Below are 12,874 nucleotides of genomic sequence, written 5' to 3'. Positions count from 1 at the left end.
AACTCTTTTGGAATCAATTGTACTATTAATAAAACACAAAATGTAAAGCTGCATGAAGTATTGGTGGTAAAATACATTAGTTTAGTTCTGTAATCTGATATCCTTGTTGATACTAAATGTCAATACATTTTCTTTTTGATGCTCCTCACTGTCTCTCACTTTAACCAGCTTGTTCACTGACGCTAACCTGTGTCTGTGCATGAACTCACTCTCCCCACCTGCACTTAAAAATGTTTTTTTTGGCTCCCTCTCACTTGTCCATGTGCTTTTGACTGTTTTTCTCCTTCCACTTCTTCTCTCTGTCCTCTTGTGGCTGTCTGTCTCTCTTTCGCATCAAGGAGCCTTCTCAAAAGCGTTGAGGACGAATTGTTCCAACGGTAACACTAACACTGTGTGCGCTGTAAACTCTAAGCCATCCACCCCTCGCCTGGTCCCCCACCCTTTTCGCAGTGAGGTTTAGCTCCCACCATGTCCATAAATCACCCTCCCTGACACCTCTCCATTCACCATGTTTGGTATGATGATAGCTGTAGATCCAAACCGTGCATCCTGCTGCATACATGTGACTCAGACAGGCAGGTAGAACAATGCAATGTAGAAAGGGACAGGAAAATACCTAGTGTATTCACAAATTCATCTGATAGAAAACAAGGAAGAGATTATCCATTCTTGCACAAACAAAACAAGAAGTAAATTAAGTTACACAGACCGACAGGTGATTTGTTGATTGGACAGTTGTGGCAGCAGCAGGTAATTAACCGCATATCTATGAATAATCAGGCCTATTGAGAGGTAGAGACTGGAAGGGAGCTGGATATAGGCATAATAGTTTTAACAGCTTTTTACCTATAATTTAGGGTAATTACCCGCACTGATGTGCACATGTTTTGCAGGGTGAGCAATGAATTGCATCAACATACATATAGGTCTTCTAGTATTTCATGTTCATGTAGAAAATTTCATGTCACGATCATCCTGCCCACTATTATCATAGTGGACATAATAAGTGATGATAAGTGCAACATCTTGTTTGACAAGACAGAGACATACCTTGAAGTATTTTTCTTGTGGTTTCCATCCCATGATGCTCGGTTCCAGTATTACGATTCTTCTCCTTAGAGTCATACTCTCATTATCTCTAAGGAGGGATTTTACACAAACATTTACACCATTAACACGCCTCCTGAGCTCTGATGAGTCTTATGTTCCACACTGATTACTGTGTCTGTTTTCTGCAGGGGACACATCGCTCACCTTGAAGATGCCTTTGAAGAAGTGGAGCTGTGAGTGACGTCAATACATTAAGATTTCGTCATTCATTGCTGTAGTTTACATCTTTTTAAATAAAAAAATCTCCATTTCAGGTCAACCATCAAGCCAGGGGTTCCTCCTCCTCTGCCGCCAAAGGTGAGACCAAAAATGATTTACATGTTTTGGTTTTTTTACTGTTTGGATTTTTGCAGATTGTTTCACTCTTTCTCTCTCTCCCCCACATCCTCCTTCAGCCGAGATTAAACAGCTCATCTGAGGAGCTTGGCCTTAACGATGAGAGGTCTCTGACGGTTCGGAGATTCCCTAACTCTGAGAACGGACCGAGCCAGGTGGCTCGCAGACAGAGCACACCTGAGCAGGGCAACAAGGTGGAGCACTCGTCTCCAGATTACCTCTCTGCAAGCGTCAGCAGTCCCGGCCTTTTGTCCCATGCCTCTGATCCTGGTGAGCATCAGTCTTTTGTATATTTACGTGCAATTTCCTTTGGTTAGTTTCTGTCAACTGAAACTGAGCGGGTCTCTAAATGAGCACTGGTTTTATTTTTGCAAGCTCTCAGTAAATCTGAATGTAAAGGTAAGGGACCTTGATGTAAATGTTGTAATCTTTGGATGTAAATTCTGCGTGCCTGACAGTGTGATTAATAGTTACACCACAAATGTCGTTGGACAGATAACGACTCGGACGACAGTGTGAATGGAGGCAGTCCCAGAGCACCACCCAACCGACAGCACCGGAAGGAGAAAAAGGAATTTCCTGTGAGTCTGAAGATATTGCAAGACATAATACGTTCAAATATGTATGTCAGTCGTGACAGCCACGCTCCACTCATCTTCAGTTTCAGTGGGTTTTAGGATCAAAATTTCATCTGTGGTTTACGAGTCTATATTTTATATGTGGAGTGTCTCCAACTACTTGGCTGAGTTTGCACTGAAACCTCAAATATGGTGTTTTTTCCCTGGTGAGATCCAAACGTTAACAGTTAACGAGGGAAATTTGGCGTCCACTCGTGTTGAACATTTAACCGAGTTTGACAGACACAATAGAAAACAGCCCATATTGTTTTTTGTTTGACTGGAGCTAATCTAAGCAGCTAAATTGAAAACGGTTGGTGTTTTGTGTGTGTGTATTCTGGATCTACATCACTTTATTGTTTTTTGTTTCCTCACTCTTCCTCAGAAACCAGCTATCAACGGTCTGCCTCCCACTCCTAAAGTGCTGGTGAGTGAATCATATGTATTGTCCCTCACGTCTTTCCGCTGGCCTGGTTTCATGGACACTGTTATTAAACCCGTCTGAGCTGCTGCTGCTGTACATTCTGTAGATATTTGGGGTCCACAGAGCTTTCTGCTTTGTGGTTGCTGCTGCTCAGCTCAGCTTCAGATCATTAAACCCTGGCTGACATTTAGCGCTTCACTGAGCCAGAGGCTGCCTGTTCTGAGCCATGCTGCCTTTTCATTTCAGATGGGAGCCTGTTTCTCTAAAGTGTTTGATGGCTGTCCACTGAAGATCAACTGTGCCACTTCATGGATTCATCCAGACACCAAAGGTAAAGCTTCATGCATTAAATACGGTACACAAACACACAGAATTGACATGTTCTCTGAAAACCAGTGCTTCATATTATTTTATTTTTTCCCTCTAGATCAGTATCTGATCTTTGGGACAGAGGATGGCATCTATACGCTGAATCTGAATGAGCTACATGAAGCTACAATGGAGCAGGTACCAGCAGCGAAAATCTCAGACGGTTATTAGAACCAGGATTTGTTAAAAACGATGTACAGTATTTATTGATCACAAAGCCCCGCCCCCCGTAGTTACTGCTCTAAGACAACACACATGCAGTTTACAGTTACAACAGTGCCTCAAGAATGAAATGATTCGATTTGATGACAGTCATGATGCAAAGTCTCGTGACTGTGATATCTCTGAATCACATCAAGGGAGTTTTTTTACATTTGACACCCAAGGATGATTTGATTTCAGACTGAGATAGACAAAAGCAGACTTCTCATTTTTAAAACAGATGACTGTCACACTGTCAGTGGTGGATCTTAGCAGGGCACAGTTAACTGCTGACACAATGATTCCTGTTGATGTGTTTTTTAAAACAAGAATCTAGTGAAAAGAGTCGTTATTGTGCTAAAAGGCTAAAGCTGTTAGCTCCCATGTAAAAAGTCACCAGGAAAATACTAGACAGTGAATGTCACCCCTTAAAATAATGCAGATAGTTAATGCTCTTTGGCCTTTAAAGTAACAATCTGCTGCTACTGTTAGCTACTGTTAAGTTAGCCAGATATGCTTCTAAATGCATGAATGAACTTTATTTATATGGCACCTGTCATATAAAGAATAAATGTCAAAGTGCTGTACTATTCAGAAGCAACAAAAGCACCAGAAACACGTTTAAAACCATACACATACAAGGTGGAAGGAAGAAAATGCCATCAGTAGTCTCTTTAGAAAGATTACAAAACAGACAGCAGCTTATTATAGGCCCTTCTTAAAAGATATGTCGGTCAGCAAGTCTAATATATAAAGACAAATGGTTTCATATTTTGTGGGTGTTTGGCTAAAAGCAGCTTCCTCACAAGTTTGTTGTGGTGACCTCAGGGATAGACAATAGTCTAGCAAGAGTCTAGTGCTCTTGCTCTATAATTGGACAGTAGCTTTTCAAGCAAAGGGAGCAAACACTCCTACTCACTACCTCCTTCAAGAACTAATGTCCTAACTATAAAGTGATTTTTACACGTTTGTTTAATTCCCCTTTTAGCTGTTCCCGAGGAAGTGTACATGGCTGTACGTCATCAACAACAACCTGATGTCTTTATCTGGTAAGTGATGGACCTATCCCAGCCTCCTGCTTCACTGGCCACTGTCATAACCTGCTGCTTCTTTGTCCCGTGTTATCTGGCTGCCCCTGAGGGCAAGACAGTCCCTCTCATATCTGCAGCCCTGAAATAACTGATTCTTTTGTTTACCATCAGAGAGCCTCTATACACACTGTGTCCTTGTAGCACGGTGACTCATGAGTGACGCATCTGGCTTTACAGCCTGTTCTTCTGCTGAAGAACCACTCAGATATATTGATCTCAATGTATGAGACAAAAACAATGGTAGTTTATATTATACATTTAAAACAGACAGAAAACCCGTTTGAAACCAAAACTGTTGTTTGGCTGACCTAGTTGCCCCAAACCCGTTTCTCGGTTTAACAGTTGAGGATGGGATTACAAAGTGCGAGGTCTACTTTCGGTTTTACCTTCAGCAGTTTGCCCCTTGGTATACTTAACCTCTTTTCTCTTCTCCTCTTCCCTTGGACACTGTCCATCCTCCTCTCGCCTGGCTTGATTTGATATTCTACTAACTGGCTTCATCAGAAGGTAATCATGCTTCACATCATCATCACACTTCTGTTTTTACCCCTGTTCACATCTAACCTTTCTACATGTGAAACCTGCTTCATGGGACTTGAAGAAATAATGTTCGAAATATTGAAAATGTGAAGAAAAGTTTCCTCTGTTCTTGTCGAGTACATTTTAACTTGTGGCTCTAATTACGACTACACTACTCACTGTTTCAGTCACAAAGCTGATGATTACATATTCTGTATTCTGCTGTAGGGAAAACCTTCCAGCTGTACTCCCACAATCTCATCGGGCTGTTCGAGCAGCTGAAGAAACCCGGCCTGGCTGCTCAGTTCCAGACTCACCGTTTCCCAGACAAAATTTTACCCAGGTGAGACCAACAAGCCCGGGGTCAAAACTTTACGTATGTTGCTACACTCCTGCTGTGCAGGCTTTTTGTTCTTCACTGTCTACCATCATGACAAACTGCTGCAGCGGTAGAAAAAAAAGAGAAGCGCTGGCTGACTTCCCTTATTCTAGACGTCATCAGCTCTTTTAAGACTGCGGTCACAACAACTTGACTGTTTTCTCTCCTCAGGAGGTTTGCCTTGACAACTAAGATCCCCGACACAAAGGGCTGTCACAAGTGCTGCATTGGTGAGTGGCCTCTCCCTCCCAACCACCATGTTTTTATTTACTCACCCTTCCATCATTTTAAACTGTGTCAATACATGAGGAACATCCACACACCAGCCACGTCTTTCCTTTTTCTTTGCTGCATGTTTTTGTTCTGTTTTTGTTTTGAATAAATTAAATTCTCTCATGTACTAGTTATATAAACTTGACCTACATCGCTCAGTCTTGCTACACTTTTCTGTTTCACAGTCAGAAACCCATATACAGGCCACAAGTATTTGTGTGGAGCGCTGCAGTCTGGGATTGTGCTGTTGCAGTGGTATGAGCCCATGCAGAGGTTTATGCTTATCAAGGTCAGTTGGCTATTTTCCTTCTTTCCTCTCAAACATTACTGTTCCTCCACAAGTTTCCTGAGTAAGAGTTGGAGATGGGAATCTTTACACAGCTCACTATTCACTAACCTCTTTGTTGGCTCTCTCTTCCCGCGGCAGCACTTTGACTTCCCTCTGCCCAGCCCGCTGAAGGTGTTTGAGATGCTGGTGGTCCCTGAGCAGGAGTACCCTCTGGTGTGTGTGGCCATCAGCCAGGGCTCGGAGCCGGGCCAGGTGGTCCGCTTTGAGACCATCAACCTCAACTCCTGCTCCTCTTGGTTCACAGAGATGGGAGCAAGTAAGTCAAGCATGTAGAGATGAACGTCATGAAATCAATACGGAGAGACGTGTTTGTAGAGATGTGTTTGACTAAAAAAAACAGTGAGTTTATTGATTGTAGCCTGCATTGTCCCAAGTCTTTATGGATCTGTCATTGGTGAATCATGTGAAATGCAGCATCCTGTTTCCTTCCCGCAGCTAATCAACAGGTGGATGCGATCCACGTCACCCAGCTGGAGAGAGACACAGTGTTGGTGTGTTTGGACCGTAAGTACAGTCTCTGTTCGTCAGCTTCGACCAAAATCTTCACAAATGGCTTTTATTTAGTCCAGATGTGCATGTTCTTACAGCCTTTTTATTATTTCTCTCCACAGAAAATTTGAAGATTGTTAACCTCCAGGGCAGACTCAAGTCCAACAAGAAGCTGGCGTCTGAGCTCAGTTTTGACTTTGGCATCGGATCTGTTGGTAAGATTTAGAGAGGTGATGTGCTTCACAGTCTGTGTACATCAATAGAGGTAAAAGGGGAATATTGAGAAAGACATTCATCACATGTACAGAAAAAGCTGGTTGTATATCCAACAAAGTTACCCATTTCATTGACAAATGGCTTTTTGTAAACTCAAACTGAATAGTTGGTAATGTTGCCCTCTTACTTCCTCTGCTGACAGTGTGCCTTCAGGACAGCGTCCTGGCCTTCTGGAAACATGGCATGCAGGGGAAGAGCTTCAAGTCTAATGAGGTAAAATATTCCATGACCACAACGGCTGGGTGAACCTTAGATTAAAGATACTTATCGCTGTAGTTATTTTAACATAAGTGCTGCGTTCTAGTTCTGCACCACTTTATTGTTGAAAGCATTTAGAAGCAGATGACTCAGAAAACTTTCCATTAAACTAATTTTAAAGCTTTTAAAATCAATATTTTCATCAGCATATGCGCATCAATTTTCATTGGTTGCCAGTGACACTAGTGTAGAAACACTGAATGCACACTTTGTCACGTCCATGAATGCAGACTTGTTTGTTCAACATGTGAACAAACACCTCTGGCTCTCGTCAACAAAGACCCTGAGTGCCAGCTGTTTACATGCGTGGCTACATGCTGTAGGTGAGCCCAGGATTAGACCTCGGGTGGAGCCAGACACGATGTCTTTGTGTCGGGTCGAGGTAATGAATTTGTCCCCCTTTCACGGAGGGATCCCATGTTCACCTGATCACGAGAAGCAGAATAAAAGTTCAAGAGATCACAGGGAGGTGAAGCATTCTGTTTTTATGAAAAGTGATATGGCGGTCGGGGCCACCCTTTTGAAAGCTCGTCGTGTCAGACGTGGTCCGCGGCGCTCGGATGGAACAGAAGGGCTGTTTGTGGAGTCTGTGCTCAGCCCAGCTTGACAGTTCTCCCATAGCGAGGATTTTTGAAATGTCAGCGGCCATGCAAAATTCATGCTCAATCATAAACGAACGCCGTCACACAACAGGGATCAGCGCTAAATAATTCAGCCTTTGTCTCGTTATGATTCCCCTCAAAAGCTACGGCATTCAAAGGGGGGCAGGCCCATTGATCCGTGCTCGCCTCGGTGGGTGCTTCTCTGAACACCCGAGACCTTGTTCTCATTTAGACTTAAACAGATCAGATCTCTCCTGGGGCCAAGGACTTACACCCAGCAGGTGTCACACGGCGACTATCTCGCATCTGTCGACAAGTTTTCATGTCATGTCAACACGTGAGAGTTTGTTTTGAAGGGGCCCTTGTCTTTTACACTGCAAAGTGTCAGGCTACATCTTGTGACTAGAACAGGTAAGCTCCAGGATTGTACACAGTAACGCAGAGTCCCTGGAGACAGCACTCGGTTACCTACAGTCTGTTAAAAGACTGTTTGTTGGGTCGGTCACAATAAGTAATCCAAGTGTAAACAGCTGAGCTGCATGGGAACTTTCTCACTCTGAAATTGATTGACGGGTCTTGTACTGACTCTAAACAGCTAATTAGTTATATTTTGTGGTGGTCTTCCATACTGCTTAGTATGCTACAAAAAGATTTACGAATATGTAGGATGCCAGGTGTAGTATGCCAAAAATACCAGGTTACACTGCATCTAATCGCATTTTGCAGTTTGCAGACCAGCTTGTTTTTCTGGCTGTTCTGACCCACAATCCTGAAGCTGAAGATGCCTTACATCAACTGAGCCACAGAGAGATTTCCAAATCACATACTCCTTCTTTTTAATTCAAATATCATGCTGTGGATCTGACAGATGTACGAGCAAGAGAGTCAAAGATTAATGTGCAATTTTATGAAGAAGTAGTACGTCTGAACTGTATGCGTACTGCATGCATGAGTATATAGTTTATAAGCGCAGCTGCAGTACGTGCTAAAAGAGTAGCTTGAGAAGTACAAAATTAATAAAAACATACAGCTTGAGATAAGAGCCACACCTGTGGTGAAAATGTCATGAGAATAACAAACCTTTATTATTCGTGCGTGTGAATGCCTCGTCAGCACCGCCATTCATTAAAATGCACAGACTACCAGCTGTCAGTTGAAGTCAGTTGTGTTTTTTCGTCCCCAGGTGACCCAGGAGATTTGTGATCCAAGCAGAGTCTTCCGCCTCCTTGGATCTGACAGGTTGGTGCAGAGTTATTTAATCTTTATGTCAAACACGCAGAGTGAATGAGCACGTACCACAAAAATCTCAAAGGACAAATATCACACCTCACCTTATAAGAAACAACAACAAATAGGGCCTCACTCTCCCTTCTCCCTTATCCTGTTCATCTGTCTTTCCATCCACACTGTAATTTGTCAGCCCCCTGACCTCCATCATAACAGGCCCTTGTGATTATGGCCGTCCTCCCTCAGGTGTTATTACCTGGAAACCAACAAACAACCACTGCTCACCTGCTGTGTTGTGAGCCCACAGCTCTCATCTCCTGCTGCCTCACTGTGACGGCCTCTCTGTCTCTACCTGACCTCCTCAATCTATTTTCATCTCAACTCCACCTCACAGGAAAAACAGGAAACTATATGAAATAATATGTGAAATAATGTTTCACTGTTTGATTAAAAAATGACTGAAAACCATCAAGAATAATTTTCTGTGGATCTATTAATCATCTCAGCTCCGGACTGATGTCATCATGGTTGTAGCTGCAGAAACAGCAGTATGTGATTTAGCTCCCCACCTCTCTCTCTCTCTCTCTCTCTCTCTCTCTCTCTCTCTCTCTCTCTCTCTCTCTCTCTCTCTCTCTCTCTCTCTCACACACACTCTCACACACACACTCACACACACACACACACACACACACACTCAGTGTATGATGCTCTCCCATCAGTGGCTCTTGATGAAGCCGCCGTGCCCGTGGCGCTGCAGCACGGCCTGCCTCTGCCTCTCTCTGCCCAGCCCCTCCATGTTTTATTCACTGCCGCCCGGGCACTGCCAGCCTGGTTTGAGTGTCTCTCCATGCCTCTGTAATTTCATCTGATGGAACGGACAGTATGGACTGTAGCTTCCCTGCTCACCTATCACCGCCACGAGACGGGTGCATCTGAAGATGCACCCACTGCTGTCATTATCTGACTGTGACGGCTACATCAGGGCAGTTACGTGCCGTTTAGCATCAACTGTCAGTCCTCTGGAGAACGACACCAAGAACATGATGCTTTGAGTTTTGTCACTGGTTGTTAATGCTGTTGAATTAGCAGCTCCTCTCAATCTCTTTACAAAAGATAAGCTATACATTTCCAGGTTATGTCGGTGAAAGAAGTCAATACCCTGACCTCATAGTAATCTCTAACATTTTCACTTTCCAGACCGCTATAGTTTTCTTTTAATTTACATTTAATGTTAGGATTACATAACTGACAAAACTGAATCCAATGGCTCTCTGGTAGGTAGAAAACAACAAAATCGACCGTCTAAAAAGCTTTAATATGGTAGTTTCTGGTGGTCAACGTCACAAAAGCACTTGTGTAAAAGTGTGATATCCTCATCTTCTGAAACTGTTGTGAATCTCATCTGTGCGCTTGTGTCGCTGCAGCAACAGGATTGGATGACATGTTTCCTTGTTCAGCTGTTAAAAAGTAGAAAATTGCCTTTTGGGGAGAAGGGGCAGGATATGTGTCATGCAACTGTCATCTCTGGCGTAACAGACTTATTTTATTAAAAATACCTTAAGTGGTCTGTCTGCTCTCTTATATCATCTCTGGCTGAGCTACCCAGCTTCCACCACACAGGCATGAGGGGAGTCAGTCTGCTCATTCAACTCTCAGAGATGGAAATATGTATTTTACTCTAAAATGTTTCTTTAATGTACATTAAAGTTTCCCAAAGGTAAAACAACCATCATCCTTTAGTATCTCTGTGCCGTGTGCTAAGTGTCCTGTCTGTTTCCTCTGCAGGGTGGTGGTTTTGGAGAGCCGACCCACAGACAACCCCACGGCCCTCAGCAACCTCTACATCTTAGCAGGTCACGAGAACAGTTACTGAGCCTCTCCCAGAGGTCGGATGGTTGTTAGGAAAGTGGATAAGATGCCTAACTCCAGACTTTCACCTCTGAAAACGTCTGGTTTCAAACAGTTTTTGTTACTGATCACAGGATCGACAGGTCAGCCTCTTCAGCCTTACACCAGCAACACATTCACTGTGGCTCTGCTCATCACAAAACAAAGGAAAACTGTTGTGAGCAGAAGGTGAAGAAATCTCAAACGAACGTTGTTACTTTGCATTCTTCTCACTTTTCCGTACTGTGGACTGAGTTACAAACAAGTTATCTAGAGGTATTATTGACAAAAAGTGCCATTAAAACTCACAAGAATTTGTGATTGTATTAGCAAACGATGGGAGATTTATTGTCTTATTGTCTGTAACATGTCGCTCATAATCACTGCCAGTGGCAAACGTTATTAGGCTTGAGAGGAGATTTTACTCTGTAGTCAGACTAATAGATCAGTTTAAACAGAAACCCGCGAGCATTGTGGGTTATTTAAGCAATATTTATTAACCTCATGTAAAAGTAATAGGGTATGTTTGATTTGCAGACAGTGACAGCGCGGTCCTGCTGTGTGAGGATTAACTACCTAGTGAACAGTTCCTGAGCAGCTTTGGGTTCTTTTTACTGCTATGTAATATAGTCGCATCTCTCCTGCTCTGCTGCATTTTTAGAAGTTGGATATAATGTACATTTTTTTTCTTTACCCTCCTCTTTTATAGACCTTTTACTTCTCATTATTTGCACCATGTAAGCACTTTTGTACATTTTTTTATTTAAAATAAAATGACAAAATGAGGGACAATGCTAGGTTTTGTTAACATCTTTGCATTCCCTTCGCAAAATGTTTAATGTATGCTGTTTTTGTAATAAAAAACGCTGTTGTTAACAAGAAAACATGAACAGACTCTGGTTTATTTGTGTGTTGTCGTGAGTTTGATGTAACAGAGTTGATGATGTGCAGTTTCTCCTCATGATGAGGAGTCTCTGATGGGAGGAACGGGGGGAGACGATGAGTATTAGTTTCCATCATTTCCCTCTTTAGTCTGCCATTCCTCTGACTTCACCAGCCTGCACTAATTGGTCTCAGTGCAACAAAACAAGACGTCATGATGAAAGCTCCCTGTTTACGTCTCGCTGTCGTATGTAGAATGATGACGGACAGATGTGGATTTGATTGTTTGACGGCCTCAAAAACATGAAGTGGACTCCAGAGTGTTTGAAGTCGTGCAAGCAAAAACTGCTAACTAAAATTGTTTTTAGACGTGTGAGTGAATTCCCCTCTGAGTTGTTTATCTGCTACTTTATTTTTACACTTGTCTCTGACGCTCAGTCTGTCAGGTGTGAACGTCTACAAATCAACAGAAACCCCACAGGAGTCTGCTTTCATTTATTTATATATATATACACATATAAGTATATATGTGTATATATATGCTGTATATATATATATATATATATATTTGTGTGTGTGTATATATATATATATATAGTGTGTGTGTATGTATATATATATATTAAATATATTATAGATATTTATATTATATATAGATATAGATATAGATATATAGTGTGTGTATATATGGAGGTGAAGGTGGATCCAGCTGTTCCTATGGGAACTGTGGTGGAAAAGGGAGAAATGTGTCAAGTTGCTCAGAGTGAGAGTCAGTGGCAGATGCAGGAAGTGAGATAATTTCACCTTCAAAATAAAAAATATAGTTTTTTTAACAAACAGTTGTTATTATTTTTAAGCACGCCTCATACTGGAGTAATTCCACGCAGCATACTTCAACAAGGAGAAAATAAAAACAAATGAAAAAATAGTAAAAGAAAAAAAAACCTATAATATAAATCAAAATTGAATTCTCTTAAAAGGTGCACTACGCAACTTTTTTCCAGGCCTATAAACAGACAGAGGTCTTGATACAAGAACATCAGTTTGCAAGACCTGAGAACATGAGTTTTAAATCTACTTTAAAGTCACATGTTTTCATTAAAGTTTGTAAACGACAGAGTAAAACAGGCTTGTATTTTGATTAAGAGTGGGGTGAGAACAAAAAGGACATATTACCTACCAGGAAGCTGCTAGAACTGCTAATAAAAAGCTACATATTGCACCTTTAAGGGGTTTGTTCAATATATAACAAAAGTAAGTTCAAAATGTTTTGTTTTGCATAAAAACACCAAAACTTTACAATATGATATTAAAACACAGGTACTACATACAGTATACTACATACTCTATTTCTTCTGTCCAAAGCAAAAGCTTAACAGTATTACAAGTTTATTAAGAAAAACAAGATAACTTTTAATAACAATTTTGCTCCAGTGGAAGCATCAGCTGATTCACAAAAATATATTATCACAAGGTTAAATTATTTGAAGTTTGTGCTTTAATCACTTCCTGCCTTTGTTCTCCTGCTTTGGCTCATGCATCTGTACGTTTGTTTGTTTTTATTATAAACTCTATAAACTCTTGT

General features: G+C 41.7%; 1 protein-coding gene across 3 annotated transcripts in view; it reads left to right on the top strand.

Moving 5' to 3' along the window:
* Positions 1–11,297, top strand: part of map4k5 (mitogen-activated protein kinase kinase kinase kinase 5) — a 31,239-nt gene extending 19,942 nt beyond the window's left edge. For all 3 annotated transcript variants that reach the window (XM_084381548.1, XM_084381549.1, XM_084381547.1), the window contains 17 exons: positions 1,239–1,283; positions 1,365–1,407; positions 1,506–1,716; positions 1,942–2,027; positions 2,449–2,490; positions 2,734–2,818; positions 2,915–2,994; positions 4,046–4,106; positions 4,896–5,010; positions 5,218–5,276; positions 5,505–5,608; positions 5,747–5,924; positions 6,104–6,172; positions 6,280–6,372; positions 6,576–6,646; positions 8,477–8,532; positions 10,306–11,297. In XM_084381548.1, coding sequence (XP_084237674.1) covers positions 1,239–1,283; positions 1,365–1,407; positions 1,506–1,716; positions 1,942–2,027; positions 2,449–2,490; positions 2,734–2,818; positions 2,915–2,994; positions 4,046–4,106; positions 4,896–5,010; positions 5,218–5,276; positions 5,505–5,608; positions 5,747–5,924; positions 6,104–6,172; positions 6,280–6,372; positions 6,576–6,646; positions 8,477–8,532; positions 10,306–10,393 — 1,486 coding nt within the window. In that variant the 3' untranslated portion in view covers positions 10,394–11,297. The remainder of the gene's footprint in view (positions 1–1,238; positions 1,284–1,364; positions 1,408–1,505; positions 1,717–1,941; positions 2,028–2,448; positions 2,491–2,733; positions 2,819–2,914; positions 2,995–4,045; positions 4,107–4,895; positions 5,011–5,217; positions 5,277–5,504; positions 5,609–5,746; positions 5,925–6,103; positions 6,173–6,279; positions 6,373–6,575; positions 6,647–8,476; positions 8,533–10,305) is intronic.
* Positions 11,298–12,874: the final 1,577 nt, after the last annotated feature.

Source organism: Pagrus pagrus (genome assembly GCF_965226575.1).
Source record: "Pagrus pagrus genome assembly, chromosome: 18".
Classification (NCBI taxonomy): domain Eukaryota; kingdom Metazoa; phylum Chordata; class Actinopteri; order Spariformes; family Sparidae; genus Pagrus; species Pagrus pagrus.
Note: the sequence above shows the minus strand (reverse complement) of the source record. Positions and strands in the feature narration are given on the sequence as shown.